This window comes from Ammospiza caudacuta, chromosome 26 (assembly GCF_027887145.1).
Source record: "Ammospiza caudacuta isolate bAmmCau1 chromosome 26, bAmmCau1.pri, whole genome shotgun sequence".
Classification (NCBI taxonomy): domain Eukaryota; kingdom Metazoa; phylum Chordata; class Aves; order Passeriformes; family Passerellidae; genus Ammospiza; species Ammospiza caudacuta.
The window spans coordinates 5901084-5920269 of record NC_080618.1 but is presented as its reverse complement, the minus strand read 5'-3'; the positions used below and the strand labels follow the sequence as shown (position 1 = coordinate 5920269).

General features: G+C 47.0%; 1 protein-coding gene across 1 annotated transcript in view; it reads left to right on the top strand.

The window, feature by feature from the left end:
• Window positions 1-18860, top strand: part of ZMAT4 (zinc finger matrin-type 4) — a 50440-nt gene extending 31580 nt beyond the window's left edge. The window contains exons 4-7 of the mRNA XM_058820291.1: window positions 324-480; window positions 7544-7771; window positions 12461-12557; window positions 18445-18860. Coding sequence (XP_058676274.1) covers window positions 324-480; window positions 7544-7771; window positions 12461-12557; window positions 18445-18460 — 498 coding nt within the window. The 3' untranslated portion in view covers window positions 18461-18860. The remainder of the gene's footprint in view (window positions 1-323; window positions 481-7543; window positions 7772-12460; window positions 12558-18444) is intronic.
• Window positions 18861-19186: the final 326 nt, after the last annotated feature.

The window sequence follows — 19186 nt, the reverse complement described above, 5'->3', positions numbered from 1 at the left end:
GGACACAGGGATGGGCTGAGAGACACAGGGACAGGCTGAGGGACACAGGGATGGGCTGAGGGACTCAGAAACAGGCTGAGGGACATGGGGACAGGCTGAGGGACACAGGGACAGGCTGAGCTCCCAGTGCAGACCAGGTGTTGGCAGCTGGAGGTGTCCCCAAGCTGGACACAGCTGGGATGAAGCACAAGCAAGGCTGGGAGAGATGAGGAAGGGAAACCCCTTGGCATGCCAACCTCGATTCCTCCCTCCTCTTCCTCTCCTCTCTCTGTGGCTGTGCTCACACACCTCTTTGTTTTGTCTGTGTTTTTGTCTCCACGCAGGGCAGTGATGGTGACTCAGTGGATAAGAACAAATGCTGCACGCTATGTAACATGTCCTTTACCTCAGCAGTGGTGGCAGAATCACATTACCAAGGGAAAATCCATGCCAAAAGGTTAAAACTGTTGCTAGGGGAACAACCAGCACTGAAGGCCACAGGTAGGTGCAGAGGGGCTGGTGCAGAGAGGTGTGGGGGCTTGGCCAAGGGGCTGGCTGGGTGTGTGCAGGCAGAAAATGGGAACAAGGTGGAAAGCTGAGCTGGCAGAAGCAGCTATTCATTTGTGTTGCTGTCATAACAACCTTTACAAACTCCTGATGCTCATTACTGTCTGCTTTGTTTATGTAGATTAGGGCTTTATCAGCTGGGACTGGCCCTGGTGCCAGAGCCCTATCTCCAGCTCCACACTTCCAGAGTGTTTTCTCAGTGGAGGACAGCGTCTCCACTGGGTGCAGATAGCCAAGCCTGGCTTTAATTATCAGCAGTTCAATTATCAGCCCAGCTAATATGTTTAATAAACCTTTGGTGTTGCTGTACAGTACAGAGCATCATCTGCTCTTACCACAGAGGGAAAGCCAGGCTTTAAAAACCCTTTAAAAACCCTTGGATTGATTGTCTCTTGATTTTTGCCCAGATGGGTTTTGTGCTTTCCTCCACAGTGATTCTAGTAATGCAGCCTATTAACTTTCACATTTAAAAAGTCAAATGTTGAAATTGGACAATTTAACCATCTTATTGTTTGCTTAACCATAAAGTCCTTGAAAACCACTAATAATCTGTGAAAAAAAATATTCCTCTGCGGTTGTGGAAGCAGAAAATGCTTGAACAAATCACTCACCTTTCTCCAGGAAGGATTGCTGGGCTGAGGTCCTGCAGACAAACAGATGTGACCCAGAATTGCTGCCAGTGGCACTTCCTTCAGCACAAAATACAAATGGAGCTGTGTGTGCTGTAGATGTGATTAGATAACAAGGGTTGACACTCTCTGTGTGTGGTTTTGTTGCCTTTTTAACTTCACAGACTGTAGATGCTGATACAGAGAGTGTGATTTGTCCTTTGCCAGGGTGGGCTTGGGAGCTGCTGGCCCCTTTGCCTGAGGGAGTGTGGGGAATTGTGTTAGGTGGTGGTTTGGTGGGTTAAACCATGCTGGGGCACCAGTGTGTCTTGTGGAGGAGAAGGTAAAGCCATGGTAGCCAGGAGGAAGGCTCTCACTGATCTGTCATGGTCATCCACACCTGGCTCATGTGGGGCTCCTGCAGCTGGCACACAGCTGGCACACAGCTGGCACGGACTCAGGCTTGGTGTTTGTGTGTCGCAGACATCTTTTAAGGAAAAATCCTTTCCTTAGGATTTTTTCCTCCTGAGAAAGCTGGAGGCCTCAGGAACAAAATGTAAACATTGATTATCTGCTGCTGTGGAATGCAACAGGTGCATCTGTGATTGGTCTCATGTGGTTGTTTCTAATTAATGGCCAATCACAGTCAGCTGGCTCAAACAGAGAGTCTGAGACAGCTGCCTTTGTTATCATTCTTTTCCATTCTATTCTTAGCCAGCCTTCTGAGATTAAACCTTTTCTTCTATTCTTTTAGTATAGTTTTAATGTAATATATATCATAAAATAATAAATCAAGCCTTCTGAAATATGGAGTCAGATCTACGTCTCTTCCCTCATTTTAAGACCCCTGTGACCACCCATCCCCATCCCTCGAGTGCAGGATACCAGCAGCTCCTCCCCTGGCACCACAGGACCTGCCACAAGCCCTGGTACCCCCAGTGAGCTCCAGGTGAGCAGATGTTCACAGCAGTGCTGATCCTGTGTTACACTGACAATTTGGATTCACCCTTCAGCTGCAGGGCCTGGCCAAGGCAGGCATCGCTAAGAGCTGCAGCCTTGCATTGTGGCTTTTGTCTCACTTTTTAATCATCTGGATCAGCCTCACAAGGCTCTAAGTGAGCCATGCTGCCTGCTCTGGGGTAATGGGCTCTTCAGCCACCCTAATCACTGGGAAGGAGCAGCTCAAGGACTCATCAGCTCTTACAGACACTTGATCTGGAAGATGAAGCTGAGCTCAGGAATACATTAATAAGCACCTCCTCGCTCTCCAGGAATTCTCAGCAATATGCCCTTTGGACACAGCATTTTTCTGGGCTTCCTACCCAGCAATTTTCACTGGGTTTTTGTCCCAGTGCTCTGTGTCTGGCACTAGGGAGCATCAAGTCTCTCAGAGCAGAGACTCCACTGCTCGTGAGAGCCAGCCAAGCACAGCCCTGAGCGTGCTGGATGCTCCTGAGGAGGAGATTCTGCTGCTGGATATTCTGGGGTTTCTGTTTCATCAATCCCAAAGAAAATCACATCTATTCTTAGACCCCTTAGGGAGATCCACGTTCTCCTTCACAGTTACCATCCAGATGGAGCACAGATGTCCTGTTCTCTGCTGGTGCTTTCAGGAGAAAAAGTGGCCCAACAGTTGGGTTTCTCACAAAAACCATGTCTCATCATGACAGAGAAATAGTTGTGATCTTTCCTGTTCTCTGCTCTACAAGGCTGCAGCCCTCAGAGGCTTCATGTCAGCACTATTGCAGATGAATTCCTCCAGTCATTTCCAGCATCCCCTGTCAGTTTATATCCCATCATCACCACGAGTTATAAACCAAAGGATTGTGGGGAAGACCTGCTGTCTTCATCATCCAAGTGTGAGGACCTGCAGGCATCATTCCAGGAAAGTGGTGGTGGCCCTGTTTATTCTTTTTAGCTGCCTCTTGGAAAGTCACACTGTGATAATCAAGACATAGGCACGCATTTTAAGTGGAATTCCATTGTTTTCAATAGGCTTTAAATCAAGGCCATTTTGAGAGGAAAACTGAAATGGACATGGAAGATATTAAAAAGGGTTAGAGGTGGAGATAAAAGAGAACTCTTCTCCATTCCAAAGCTTTGCAACTTTTCATAAATTACAGAGGGTAAAGATTTTGGGACATCAAAAGGGATTGAGCAGATGGCTTTTTGTTTTGGTACTGGGATCTGTCCAGCAGTGGCTGGAGTTTTAGTCCTGGAGTTCTGGGATTTCTTCTGGAAAAAAACTGAGTTTCCCAGTGCCTCCTTGTTGTGGCTCACTTAGTTTCTTGTCCTCATGCTGAGTTTCTGGAGTGTGCCAATGGAAGAAGTTGGGTGCCATTTAAATCCAGCTTGGAATAAAAAGCTTTGGATGTGAGAAAGAAGTCAAACATTAGTTCATTCCCGGAGTGCTAAAGTGTTTCTAACTTTGTATTTTGCCTCTTGCAGCAAAGTAAGACTTTCTCACTTCCCTCCCACAGCGAAAGGGAACGTAAGGCAGACTGTCATGAGCTATTTAGCATTTTGAAATACTTGAAATAGTCAAACTCGCAGCTTTTATGTTTGTGTTTTAGATGGAGAAACATTTTTAACTTTTGACGTTTCGTGAGTGTTTATTATTAATTTTCATGTCGCTGCTCTGGGAATGATGGCATTTGCTGTTCTGCAGCAGTTATGTATTGCATATCAAAATGATAAATTCACATTTGTGGAGAAGTCAACTTTCATCTGCTTCTCTCTGGGAGAATTTGGTACGCTTGGGATGCTTTCATTAATTGCCAGGCTGGGCTCAGCACACCTTAGGACTGCTAGGGGTTGTCAGTGGGACCTGAGGAATGTGAATTCAAAGAAAATATTTTGGCATTTTGTGAGTGCTTAGAGGAAATCCTTGCCCATGGCAGCCCCCATGTGATGCAGGGTCTCTGCTGTGGAGCTGTAGCCTGTGGTCCCATGGGAGCCAGCTGTGGATGAGGGCTGGGGTGGCCATGGGGGGCTCTGCTGCCATCCCCTGCAGCAGCAGTGCCAAACTCCTGCATGGAATTTGGGGGGAGCACAAACCACCAGCCTCATGGAGAGGGGCTCAGAGGCACAGCCAGAGGCTGGGAGCAGAGATGCTCCTGTCAGGTTTCCTTAGTGAGCAGGAGCTGTAACTCCTGTGGACATCACCAGCTCCCTGAGCTTCAGCCTGCCTGGTCCCCCTCAGGCAGCAGCGTGCATAGAAACAAGGAGAGAGCTGGCCAAAAGATTGGATAGATTTAACTTTATAGCCTGGGGCTTGTGGAACAGCAAGTCAGATCTGCTGCAGAGCTCCTGGGCTGCTGAAATTGCTGGTTGTTTATAATGCTCCAAACTTCTCTGCAGCTCAGTCTGGCTCCCTGGACTCACCAGGGCTGTTCCAAGTCCCTGTGGCATCGCTGTGCTCTGGGCATGGACCCCTTCCTGCAGGAACATCAGGAACACATCTGCAAGAAGCCAGCTGTGCTTGCTTCTCATGAGTCAAGCAGGTGCAAAGTCTGTGTAGCCCCAGTTTAACCAGGAAATACTGCAATTCCCCAATTTTCTTCCTAATGACCGTGCTGCCCGCTGGCTTTGCTCTTTGCTCACCCTGCCAGTTCTGCTGCATGCACCTTGGAGGAGCTGGGCCATGTCTCTCCCTGCTGGAACCATAGAAAAAACTTTTGTTTAGGAGCAAAATCCAGCCAGACCCTGCCTGGAGCAGCTCTTCAGAGGCACCATCATCAATGCTGGAACTCTGATACTTTGGCAATCATCATCAAAAACAATAGAAGGTTATAAACCCCTGGAAATTGATAAGGTTGTAAGTAATGTTATATGTAAGATAGAATTTCCTTGGAAGTGTCCCTTACTGAGCAGGTCAGCAGAAGATTTATAACAATATTAACTTTCTCAAGGCAAGGAGTCAATCACAGTGGGCTCCAGGCATAATTATATGTCTAAATATATCCCTCAGTTGCTGTTCCTGGTGTCAGGCACTGAGGTGGGTTTGGCATTTGCTGCCCTGTGCGCTCATCAGGGCTCAGCTGGATCATCTCCTGATCAAAGACAGCCACCACACACCTCCAAATGTGCCTATTCCAGTACCATGGAGAGAGCAGGTTGTTAATTATTTAAAGAGCAGACATTTCATCTGGAAAAGAAAGGAAAAGGAAAACCACATAAAAGGGAATTTTTGAATGAAGTGTGATAATTAAGTGCTAGTCATTGTATATTTTTGTGTCCCAATGTTACCTGAACTTTATTTTACTTCAAACTCTTTTTTTCCATGGGTTTGTGACTCGTATTGTACAAAGTTGGGAAACTCTGTTGAACAAAGTGCATTCCGTTATATAAAGACTAATCACTCACTTTTCTTTGGGATGATTTGGGGGTCATATTTGTGTTCCTGGATGGGCTTTTGATGAATCTGAAGGAAAATAAAATTAAATTAAGGTTGTGTGTTGCTGGTACCTGACAATTGACAATGTGAAGGTCTTTGAAAGATGGGACTGACTGTTGAGTATTTTTTTTTCATCTGTGACAGTTTGCAATGACTGTGGCTTTCCCATTCTTTCTGAGACCAAGTAAATTGAAAAATAAGAATCCTGAGATAATGATAAATATGTCTCTCTATCCTGAGAAGGAGATGGCTCTGCATGGTGTATTTATTCTCCACTGATGATTTTTCCTGGGAGTAGCAATTGAAGCAGGATAAGTTTAGCAAATGTAGTCAGAACAGTGATAAGACGTGTAATTGCACTGAGAGCATCCTCCTTCCCAGTTAGTGAAATGCAGAAAGCTGAGGAACAGTCTTGGGCTGTCCTTTCATGATGCTTTTTTAATGAGAAGTGGTAGCTTTCCAAGCAGTATGTCTTGGTCTGGAAAGACAGGTGCCTGCTAAGGAAGGCAGGAGCCTCCCCTGAAATGGAGAAAATTAACTCCCCCCTCCAAATTGCTATAAATTTTAAATTAAGGGGCTCTCAGGCAAAAAAAAATTATGGGAGCAGGAAATAACAGTTCTTTGATAGGGAAGAGAATAAAAGGATAAAATAAACAATGCAGTAAACGAAACCAACACTGACAGAGTCAGAACCCAACCTGACACCCTGTGGGTCAGGGTGTTGGCAGCAGTCCCATTGGAATTGTGGCTGCAGCTCTCCTGGAGCAGGGATTCTGGAGAAGGGTGGAGTCTTCCTCTGAAGCTCCAGGGGCAGAGGCAGCTGCTGTTCCTCTGGGAAATCCAGTGGAGAAGCCGTGCAGGTGCTCCAGAATCTCCAGGTTATATCCAGGTAGGAATGCTTGGCTGGTGCTCCAGAATCTCCAGATTATATCCAGGCAGGAATGCTTGGCTGGTGTTCCAGAATCTCCAGATTATATCCAGGCAGGAATGCTTGGCTGGTGTTCCAGAATCTCCAGATTATATCCAGGTAGGAATGCTTGGCTGGTGTTCCAGAATCTCCAGATTATATCCAGGTAGGAATGCTTGGCTGGTGTTCCAGAATCTCCAGATTATATCCAGGTAGGAATGCTTGGCTGGTGCTCCAGAATCTCCAGATTATATCCAGGTAGGAATGCCTGGCTGGTGTTCCAGAATCTCCAGATTATATCCGGGTAGGAATGCTTGGCTGGTGTTGCAGAATCTCCAGATTATATCCAGGCAGGAATGCTTGGCTCCTCCCTCTGGGCTCACATCTCCCAAGGGGATGCTGTAGTTCTTATCAGCCATGCAGTGACATTCAGTGGCCTCTTATCAGCAGATGTCTCCCCAGAGGGAGGATTGGTTGTGGAAGAGATAAGGAAAACTGCCCACTTGACAAAAGACAACTGCCATCCAGATGGTAATAAATACATCTTGCCTTGCAATTTGGAACACAGCACCATCCAAAATATCCACTGGGACCCTATAACTGCAGCTGATTATTCCCTGTGTCTGCTGTGGGATCTGCCTCAGGCTCTGGCGCTCCTCAGGAGCCCAGCAGAGCTGACTTGTGATGGTGTTCACAGGAGTCTTAGGATGAGGGAAGAGACGAGGATCTGACTCCATGTTTCAGAAGGCTTGAATTATTATTTTATGATATATATTATATTGAATCTATACTAAAAGAAGAAAGGATTTCATCAGAAGGCTAGCTAAGAATAGAAAATGAAGAATGATAACAACAGCTTGTGTCTCAGACAGAGAGTCTGAGCAAGCTGACTGTGATTGGCCATTAATTAGAAACAACCACATGAGCCCAATCCCTGATGCACCTGTTGCATTCCACAGCAGCAGATAACCATTGTTTACACTTTGTTCCTGAGGCCTCCCAGCTTCTCAGGAGGAAAAATCCTAAGGAAAGGATTTCTTAGAAAATATCATGGCTACACTGATGTGTCCCCTTTGCCTGTTGCAGAGGCTGCTCTGGGTCCCCTGAAGCCGGCGCACACGGAGAGCACCGCGGCCGTGCCGCCGCCGCCGCAGCGCCGGGACTCGGACAGGTACTGCCAGCTCTGCACAGCCTGGTTCAACAACCCCCTGATGGCACAGCAGCACTACGAGGGCAAAAAGCACAAGAAGAACGCGGCCAGGGCCGACCTCCTGGAGCAGCTGGGGAAGACCCTGGACCTGGGGGAGCTGCGAGGTGAGGAGCTGGTGATGGAGAGATGCAGTTTGATTCAGTCAGGATTGAATCTTGACAAGTACGTGTGATGGTGTTCACATGGGTTCTTGGATTGGGGAAGAGACGAGGATCTGACTCCATGTTTCAGAAGGCTTGATTTATTATTTTATGATCTATGTTACATTAAAACTGTACTAAAAGAATAGAAGAAAAGGTTTCATCAGAAGGCTGGCTAAGAATAGAAAAGAATGATAACAAAGGTTTGTGGCTTGGGCTCTGTGTCTGAGCCAGCTGGGCTGTGATTGGCCATTAATTAGAAACATCCAAGATGGGCCAATCACAGATGCACTTGTTGCATTCCACAGCAGCAGATAACCATTGTTTACATTTTGTTCCTGAGGCCTCCCAGCTTCTCAGGAGGAAAAATCCTAAGGAAAGGATTTTCCATAAAAGATGTCTGCAACAAGTGCCTGCTTGCTCTGGGCTGTAGGCACAGGGTCACAATCCTGTGTGCACACAGGGACTGACTCAGGCAGCTGAGGAGAAAGGACCAGGTTGATTCACAGCCATGTGCAAGAGCTTTGGTTTGCCAGTGAGGCTTTGCAATAACAGTTTGATACACCTGGGTCTTCCTCCTTGCTCAGTGAAATAATTTTTCTTTAGGTGCTAATGACTGTACAGTATATTGTGCATTTCTTGGTCTCCCATAAACCCTGTAATGGTTATCTTGATCCTCCTGTGCTACCTAGTGTGACTCACAGTGCCATCAATGATTCATGTTGGCTGAGTCACCGCCCGCTGCTGGAAATATGTGGGAATAAAAACCTGGGACAATAACATGGAAGTGCTCAGTACTTTGAGCTGTGCCAAGCTCAGGAGTGGCTGAGGAATGTCATTAGGTGTAAATAAATCAATTGGGAAGTGTTTTATTCATTTAGCTCCTGGGAGAGTTGAAATTGGAGACCCTCCCTCCCTTGCATTTAGCTGCAAGATCAGAGCAGATGTTGACAGGTGTGCAAAGCAGCCTCTGCAGTGGCCACCACACCATGTTACCCAGCCTCACCTTGCCAGGTGACATTATTTCTGCCTGCAGGGCAGCAGTGGTAGCAGGACATGTGCTGGGGACACCATCCCCATACTCTCCCTGCTCCACACTGTCTTTGCTGCCTCAGTTTTCCCTGGATTGCAAAGTCATCTCCTTCCTCTGCATCCCCGGTGGCTTCTCCCATCACAATTTAAATATTAATTCTATTTTGACTAGTGTGGGAGATGAACATTTGATGCATTGTGTGAGCCTGGAATAGGCAGTGTCAGTTGAAGTACAACATTTCAGCAGCCTTTGATGTTTTGATAATGGCTGTAATAAAATATTTATTGATAAACATGAGTGTATATTTAGAGAAATAAGAATAGAGATATATTTTTGGACAATTGATATTTATAGGAAACAAAAACATTGATTCTTGTCACCAAGCGCTCATCCTGCAATTCTGAGGTCTTGTTTTCTTCTCAGAAATAAGAATGAGGAGAGGGGGGAAAAAAAAGGAGAAACGAGCATTGTTTCTGCAGTCTGTGTTGAGTTAAAGCTGCAGCACAGGGCACACAGATCCCTTCTCCTTGGCTGGATGGAGTGCAGGGTCCAGCCCACCCTCAGAGCAGTTCTGTGGGGCTTTCCAGCTGTGGCACAGCTGCTTTGGGATCCACCCAGCTGTGTGGCTGACCTGGAACCCCTGAAAGAGGAAGGAACTGGGAGTTTTCTTCCTGCACAGCTGCCTCCCCTGCACCTTTTGTCATAGGAAGACAAAACCTGGTGGATACCAAGCCCCAGATTCCACAGCTCAAAGTGGCCATGGCTCAGCTGGAGGCAGCCCTGGGCTCCATCTGACAGCTCTCACCCTCCCCAGCCTGTCCCAGGCACAGGAGGAATGTCAAATTTCCTCCATCAAGTCACATCTCACCAGTTGTGGTTCATGTCTGGTGTCCCCCGTGGCCCAGCTCTCCTGTTCCCTGTCCCAGGCAGGTGGGCTCTGCAGTGGCAGCTGGCTTGGAAGGTTAGGAGGGTGGTTTATAAGGTTTGGAAGGTGTTGAGGCCATCCAAAACCTGCAACAGGTGCTCTGAATCCCTAAAATAAATCCCCAAAATAAATCTGAATCCCTAAAAAACCCTGCAGCCAAACCCTGCAACAGGTGCTCTGAATCCCTAAAATAAATCTGAATCCCTAAAAAGCCCTGCAACAGGTGCTCTGAATCCCTAAAATAAATCTGAATCCCTAAAAAGCCCTGCTACAGGTGCTCTGGATCCCTAAAATAAAGCACAGCAGCCTCTGCAGGACAGATGGACAAGGGCACAGAGATGATGTCACTTGGAGCCTTTGTGTTCTCAGGTAAATTGGTGGTGCTGCAGATGCACCAGCATCAGGCAATGAGCTGTGTTGCCTTTTTCATCCCAGCTCATAATTTCTTTGTATGCCTTATAAATACCTCTCATTCTGTGCTGTCACTTGTGGTTAGTAAGAAGCAGCTTAACAAGAACTCCCCTGGAATGGGTTTTAATTCATTTCATGCAGGACGACGTTAATAACTCGACTTGTTAATATTTTATTTAATGGGGATAGGAGGACATTCAATTTTACACGAATGCATGTCACGCTGCAGGGGAGGCAGTGCTGGTGTGTCTGGAGGATGCAGGAGGGGATTTGAGCACAGGCAGAGTCCAGAGCTCCCAGTATGGACTGGTCAGGCTGGGACACCTCACGGCCTGCAGGGCTGAGCTCAGCCCCACAGCACTGCTTGGGGAGTTTATAAAACCAGTTTCAGCCAAGTAGCAGCTTTGATGAGCTCCAGTGAGCTCAAATTGTGGTAATTTTTATATCCTGGAAGTGATTGTTGCCTGTGGTCTCATCCTGCTGTTCATTTCAGGCTGGTTTCCTCCTCCGTCTCCATCCCAGTTCATGGGATCTGCCCAGTTTGGGGCTGCATCTTCCAGCCTGTGGGAAGAGCAGGGAACAGCACTGATTCCACAGGGAGGGGGAGCAGGGTTCCCCCTGGTTCATCTCTGTGAGTAGCCTTGACATGCTGAGGGAGAAAATCATCATCCCCACTTAGGAGCTGCTTTGCTGAAGGCGTTTCCACCTACACCAGTAATTAACATTCACTGAGGCTGCTCTTAACGTGCTGCTAAATTGGCTGAGCAGCAGAACCTTATTACCTTAAATTAAAGAATTACCTGTTTCTTAGTTCTCCAGTCCCACTCTTGATGTGGAGATCCTGGTGGGCTCCAAGTTCTGAGGCTGCTGCAATGTGCTGACACCATTCCTGCCCTTCCCATTCCTGCCTTCCCATTCCTTCTCCTGCATTCTGGGAGATTCATGTGGCTCCTGATGCCTGTTGGTTGAATAAAGGAAAACAGGAGCTGCCAACAGGACAAAGGGCGTGACTGTAAAATCATCACTTCTTCATCAAGAATAAATTCAGTGAGGAGAAAATCCATATGCACATTTGCAAATCGATTTTTTTTGTTCTGTGCCACGTCGTGACACAGAAATACAGAAACTACTTAAATACCTCTGCAGTTGCTGGCTTGTTGTTTTCAAGCACTCATCTGAATGATTTTGGAATATTATTTAAAGATGATTTTCATATGTTGTGCCAAATTCCTGGGTGGGAGATATTATGAGAAAAGTGGGGCTGTTGGTGTAGCTGTGCCTAGAGTGCAGAACAAGACAAGGGATCTTTTGAGATCCAAAAAAGGCAGGTCCAGCTGGGGAGGAGTCAGTGTGTTTATTACCTGTGCAGTTAATTATGGTGAGCATGGACTGATGGAATTTGACAATGCCACGCTTTATTTGTTCTGAGTGAGTCGTTCTAACAATTTTTGGCAAAGAAATAATACTGTAGAAAGCCAGAAGAGACTATTACAAGAAACATTAGGAGTGTTGCTGAGGAGCACAGCAATCCCTGCTAGGATCCTCCAGTGTTTTCAAGCAGAGCCCTTGTTCTGCAGCCAGGAGAGAACCCAGCAGGTGAGAGAGCTCCTGCTTTGGCTTTTTGGGGCTGCCAGCCTTGACCTTCAGCCAGAGGCTCTGGGAGAGCAGAATCTGTGCTTGGCTGGTTCACCGTGGTGGATAAATCAGAGTGGATCCCTCTGGGGAGAAGAGAGCTCCTAAGTGATGTGGCTGCTGAATGTGCTAACAGGGAATTGCTCTGAATTATGATCACTACCAAAAAGCAGAGGGATAAATGGTGCCTGGAGTGCTTTGTAAGTGTGAGCACAGTGATGGTGCCCTGAGGAGGGCACAGGAGAGATTCAGCACACTCTCAGGAGGGATGAGCCTTTGAACCTGGCTTTTTTCTGCTCGCTTCAAAAAATATCCTTTAGGTTTCTCTAATGTTTGGATAGCCTGGCCTGGAAAAGTCAACAGAGGGGTCACTGTAAAGAGAAATGTCTGTGAAAATGGAAATGAAATGTGGGCTCCAAGTACCTTCTAATTAACTAGAAGTTTGCTTGGAGCACAGGTTACTGCTTTTTTCTCCCTATTTCTCTCCCTTTCTTCAGTCATTTTCACTTACTTGTTATTCCTAGCTGCCATTTTGAGCAGTCTGTAACCCAGAGTGTTTCCCTCTGGTGCTCCCCTGGGCCTCACCATGTGGCACAGCTGGAGCCAAGCCTTAATTAATTAACAATTAACTAATTTTTGGTTTTCTTCACAGGCCTGAAGCGCAGCTACACCTGCAACATCTGCAACGTCACCCTGAACTCCATAGAGCAGTACCATGCACACCTGAAGGGCTCCAAACACCAGACCAAGTGAGTGTCCCTGTGCCTCTCTCTCCCAGGGGGCTGCAGTCTGTCTGTCTGTCTGTCTGTCATGCTGGAATGCTCTGGGACAGTGCTTTGCCCTCCAGCCTCCCCCAGCAGAGGAGCACTGGGGGCTGTGCTAACTCAGGTACCAGAGGAAGGAGGAGGGATCCACTCTGATTTATCCACCACAGTGAACACAGGTACCAGGTGGAGGAAGGCAGGGCTGTTGTGTTGCGATTTCAGGGTTTACCACAGAACCTTGGGTCCCTCCCAGGTGTGTCAGTCACCTCTCCTTTCCCCTCCCAGCACTGTCTGTCAGTCCTGGAATTCCAGAAGGGCATCGAGTGTCTATAGGGTGAAACACCACACACCCAGCCAGCCAAAAGTGTCTGTGGTGTGAAACACCACAATTGCCACTATTTGCTTCAGCACCAAGGGCCAGACAAGCTCAGGCAGGTCCTGTCCAGCAATATTGGTAATTATTGCAATAATTGAATGGGTTCCATGAACCCACATGGGCTTGCTGGAGTCCCACTGACTTGTGGATAATGACACTGAGTCTGCAGCTTCTTTCATGTGTGGAACCTCAGAAGACACACCATGAGCCTAAGGGGATTAGGTGTTTCCCAGTGAAACAGTTTTTCTTTTTTTGCTGTGATTTAGACTAATTATGCATTACCCAGCTATGAGAACTGGGGGGAGTCTGCTCTGTCAATTACCACAAATTATTAAAATGAAGTGATGGAGAAACATGATACCAGAGACTAGATTAATGAACTAATTGCTCTTAATGCACTTATATGTGAGCTTTGGGAGCCATTTGAAGCTGAATCACTTGGAACTGCCCAGATTAGGAGAGGAATATAAAGGGATATACCTGAAGTGCTTCAGGTAGCTTTGAGGGTACTCTGAAAAGTGAGCAGGATGAGCAGAAGTAGCAATGACTGCTAATGGCTCATTTTGCTTAAGCCAGCAAAGAATAAAGCCAACCCTTCCCCAGCTGATGTCAGACCTTCTCAGGTTCCTGGTATTATTCACCTTAGCTTTATTCTATTTATTTATTTATTTGAATGCCTTCCAAATGCAGTGGTGCAGCACACCTGGCAGTGCAGGTGTGTCGTGGAGCAAGGGCTGGGCCAGGTGAGTGAGCCAGGTGTGGTTTTGGGCTGTTCCATGAACAACCTGAGACCTTGGCTGCCTCCATCTCCTCCTCTTCATCACAGCTGGGGGATCCCTGCCCAGCCAGATCATGTAGGAACAGCAGGGACGGGGTCAGGATCCACACCCAGTGCAAGAAATTCCCACTGCTGGAAAACAGAGCTCTTCCTCTTGGAAACTTGGAATGGCAGCATCTGTGCTGTGCTGCCCTGGCCCAGAGCTGTCATTTATCCTTTCCAATCCTTCCGAGTCAGTGTGATTATTGCTGTGCTTGCTGTTGGTGTTATTGTGAAGCATAAAGAAGTTTATCTCAAACCAGGAGGGGAGACAGAGATGTGCAGGAAGATGTGTTCAATTCCCCACACCAGAAGGGTCCTCTGGGTTACCCCCACACCCTCTACTCTGTTGTGCAGTCTCCTGCAATAAGCAGAGGTTAGGAAATCTTAATTTCTAGTGCTGTGAATGAAAACCTGGGGAAGTTATTTGTGCTTTGACTGTGGTAGGAGTGACAGATGACACACGTGCCTTGGGCTCAGCCAGTTCCAGATAAAGAAGTTTATCTCAAACCAGGGCAGCCTCATGGATGGGACACAGAGATGTGCAGGAAGATGTGTCACCAGTCCCCACACCAGAAGGATGCCTGGTTCAGCAAAGGAATGTGCTGGGCAGCACAAACAGATTCTGGGCTGTATCTATGTCTCACTAGCTTTTCCACGCAATTGCCTCTTCCATACAAAGAAAGGGACTTTGGGAATGCAGAGCTGGTCCTTTGCTGAGCTCCCAGAGCTGTGGTGTCCCATGGCAGCGCTGTGGATCCCACTGTGCTCTGTGCACAGTGAGGATCATCCCCTGCTCACTCCTCAGCCAGTGTCCCCCCTGGTTTCTGCTGTTCTCATTATTGCTGCCTAATGTCAAGGCTGTCCTCTGCCTCCTAACTCAGGCTGAAGCCACTGGACTGCAGTTGCCAAGGCAACAAAACATTTTATGTAGCTGTCCTACTTCGTACAGTTAAAAACTAAACAAACCTGAAGAAAGGGGCAGTTAGTGAAGGGCTGGGCTGGAGGGACACAGGGATTTTGCTCTGGGACAAAGGGCAAAACAGGGAGCAGTGATTGCAGGCTGGAAGCTGACACCACCCAAAAAATACCAGGCAGATGAGTTTCCTGGAAAGCCGCTTCAGGAGCTCAGAACTTTTATGAGGCATGAGCTGCATTGTGGTTACTTATTACTGCTCCTGAGAGCTCTGCAGAGCTGAGAGCCCCAGTTAGAGCTGCCTTAAATGACCCACCACACTCACCAGGAGCTTGGCAGCTGTGTTAGCCAGGAGCCTGGCACTGCCCCATGGAGAGCTGGGGGTCCTGGGGCTCCAAGGGCAGCACAATTTGAGGGCTGGGGGTCCATAGGCAGCACAGTTTGAGGGCTGGGGGTCCATAGGCAGCACAGTTTGAGGGTTGGGGCTCCATGGGCAGCACAAATTGAGGGCTGGGGGTCCTGGGGCTCCATGGGCAGCACAATTTGAAGGTTGGGGGTCCATGGGCAGCACATAATTTGAGGTTTGTACCCAGCAGCTGAGCTGCTCTTCTTTGAGTGGTCTGACCAGGAGAAATTAACCATTCATAGGAACTTCAGGTGCTGCCCCAAGTGCTTCTGACTGCATTTGTTTGACCAAAAGAGGGAGGAATACGGCTTAGGAAGGAAGCTGGAGGTTTCTTGGCTGGTATTTTGGTGCTGAATAAAAGATGCAGGAAGAGGGAGCTAATACTGAGCTGGCCCTTGTCCCTCCAGCTGTGCATGCACAAAGCAGATCTATCTGCCAACTCCTGGTTTTTTCTCCAGGTACTTGAGCTTAATTTGAAAATTAAGGTTAAATGCCCCACTGGATGTGTGGGGAGTGCAGGGCTCAGCTCAGGCTGCCGTGGGTGATGCTGCTGGCACTGAGCAAGTGTTGGGGTGTGATGGTGTTCACAGGGGTCTGAGGATGAGGGACGGGATGAGGATCTGACTCCATGTTTCAGAAGGCTTGATTTTTTATTTTATGATATATATTACATTAAAACTATACTAAAAGAAGAGAAGACAGGATTTCATCAGAAGGCTGGCTAAGAATAGAAAAGGAAAGAATGATAACAAAGGTTTGTGGCTCGGACAGAGAGTCTGAGCCAGCTGACTGTGATTGGCCATTAATTAGAAACAACCCCATGAGACCAATCCCAGATGCACCTGATGCATTCCACAGCAGCAGATAACCATTGTTTACATTTTGTTCCTGAGGCCTCCCAGATTCTCAGGAGGAAAAATCCTAAGGAAAGGATTTTCCATAAAAGATGTTTGTGACATGGGTGCAAGGAGCAGAGGTGCTTTTGGCAGGGCAGAGAGCCCAGATTCAGGTTTGGGGTGGATGTCAGCCCTGGGCCAGCTGTGGGTTTGTCACAGGTGCCAGAATGAGAGCTGAGCTCTGAGCTCCTCTGCTTGGGCTGGCAGCCACGGAGGGCTGAGATCCAGCCCTGGTAATTAACAGTCTGCCTGTGTGGGGATGGATAACCATTCCCACTTCCATAAAGAAGAACTTTGTCTTCTCGCCTTCATTTTTGTCTCTTTGATCAGCCAGACCTCTCTGCCACATCTAGAGCTCACAAATGTATTCCAGGCTTTTATAATCACTCATTTGCACTTTCATAGATGCTAATACATGGAAGGGTTTCCCTTTCAGGCTTAGGCTTGCTGGTTAATTTCAGGATTTTTGCAGAGAGAGGACCCAGTCCTGCAGCCACCATTGGTGTAAAACCAATTCAATGGTCAAAATTAACTCTGAGGGGTTAAGAGTGGTCATGTCCAGTAGGGGAGGTGGCTCTGCAGCCTTTCCTGCACGACTCTCACCTTGACTTTAGGGAAACCCAGATGGTTGATGTCCTGCTGAAGAGCAGAGGCAGCAGGCTTAGGCCTGGACAAGCTCTTTCCTCTTTTCTTTCCTTTTTTTATTTTCAGGCTGAGAACACAGATGTCTCATTGGAACAGGGTATTTATCAACATAAGCTGCTTGGCTATTCAGGCATGAGCTGATCAAAATATTGTTAATATCATGCCTGGAGAAATGTCACCCTTTCCCATGGTTGCATTTACATCACTTTCCCCATCTATTTAAGAAGGTGTGAACAAACACTGACAGCCTGTTGTGGCTGAAGCTTGTCCCAGGGTCTGTGTGTCTGGCACAGCCAACACGTGGGGAGCCCTGGGGCTGCCTGGCCCAGCTCCGCCTAGGTCAGATTTAGTGCCAAATGGTGTTTCTGTTTCTCCTGGATGCTTCCAGCCCTGTCCCTGCTGCCAGCAGGTTGGGCTCCTCATGCACATCCTTGATGGAACCCAGGACATTCCTTTGGAGGACTCAAGACTCTGTCAAGGGGCTCAGAGACCCTGGCACAGAGTCAGAAACAGCTGTGCCTTCCATTTTAGCCCATGGAAACGATTACCAACTTAGTGTGAAGATTTACAAGCCACAAAAGTTTGAGTGGAATGAGAGTGAATTTGTCACAGGGTGAAGAAGTAGAATTTTGGGGATTTAGAATGGAGGTTCAAGAGGCAAGATGGAGGAATCTGGGCATGTCCTGTCCTCCTCCTCCTCCTCCTCCTCCTCCTCCTCTTCCTCCTCCTCCTCCTTCTCCTTCTCCTCCTTCTTCTTCTCCTCCATCTTCTGCTGTGATGGTGACACTTCTGGATTGGTTTAGAGTAGAGACAGACTGTCTAACATAGGTGATAGGTATTGGAAAATTATTGTAAAAAATAAAGTACAGGTAGTTTTTAGTATAAAAAGCCAACACCACCCCAAGGGCAGGGACTGTGCCTCAAACCAACCTGCTGGACAGATCTCAGCAGGTCAGGGAAAGAATGGAATAGATAATAGAAAATAAACAACCTTGAGAAGCAAAACCAATGATTCTTGGCTTCTTCTTCAGTCACAAGGCTGGGAAAAAAGACTTTTAATACCTCAGGGGTCATCTCAACCACAGAAACCTGAGACATCCTCACTCAGGATGAAGGTGTTCTCTGACAGAAGATTGCCGGTAAATTTCTGGAAATTAAAATTGGTTGTATTGTGCACTTCACACCCAAGCCAAATGATTTTGTTGTACAGCACCAGTAACACTTGGAAATGGTAACATTTCCATGTGCTTTTTGCAGTGTATAGTGGGTTATGGTAAAGGAGCCTTTAGAACAGTAACAGCTCCAGAAGATGAATAATTACAAAAGGTAGATGGAATTGATAGGCATTTTAATTTGTCATAGTTTCACTTCCAGGGAGCAGCTGAATAATTACACTGCCTGTGAAGAAAGGGAATGTAATACTTCCCCTCATTATAGATCTGACTTGTCTCCCTTCCCTTTTAATGTAAGTGAAAATGAAGATATCTCTGATATCTTCTGTTTTGATCATAATTTGAAAGCCCCAGAACAGCCTGTACAGCTCTGTGTTGTGGTGTGGGGTGTACAGATTAATCATTTTAATGTAAAACCCAAACACTGGGTTAATTGCTCAAAGCACAAACCTGAGCTTGCCAATGCCAGTTCCAGTGAGGAATTCCTCATCAGCTGAGGAGGCGAATTGGGCAGGATTTGTGAGGCTCTTAAGTTCAAATTTAAGACCTAAAGAAAGGAGACTTTTTCCAATTTGCTGTGGTGGTTTTCTTTCATAAAACACACCAGGATGGAGCGTGACTTGGGCTTCTTTTCTCTCTTGCAGTCTGAAGAACCAATAGTGGCTCATCAGTGGAGAAGAGGACAAGCACTAATGCTGCTTCTGTGGAGGGGAGCAGGCCAGCAGGAGAGGAAGCTTTCTTGGACAGTGATCCTATGTGGATTCAATAATTAACATGTAACTAACCTTTGCTTTGGACAAGTACATGGATTTTCTTTTTTTTTTAATTTTGTGGTGAGTTAAAATATTTCGATGGATTTTTTTACCCTTTCAAGACAATATTTATTCAGCACAGAGTCTAGAGTATGATAACTATCCTGTAAATACAGCACTTACTCATCAGTCATCTTCAGGGACAGTGGAAACAAACTATTTTACTTTTTCATATTTATTCCTAGATTTCTCCCAAGAGTATAAGATTATTCTACTACATTATCCATGATAGTGATGTAATCAGTCTTCAATCAGAAATAAACACACTTTCTTCACCTTCTCCAGCATGGTTTGTGTCAACACACACAGAGCAGCAGCAGTGAATCGTGGGGATTGTGTAATGGATGAGTTCCTTCCTTCCCTCTTTGTCTCTAAAGAAACAAATGGGTTCCGTGAGTAAAGAACACTGAAAAGAAAGTGTGAATTCTTTTTCCTGCTGGTAGGATTCCTGCAGGCTCAGCAGAAGCTGTTTGCTTTACTGACGTTGCTGCGAGGCCGAACGCTGCCGTGCCCACCGGCGAGCTGCAGGTGCCCACCAGAGCCTTGGCACAGGCCGGGCTGGCCAGGCCCTCTC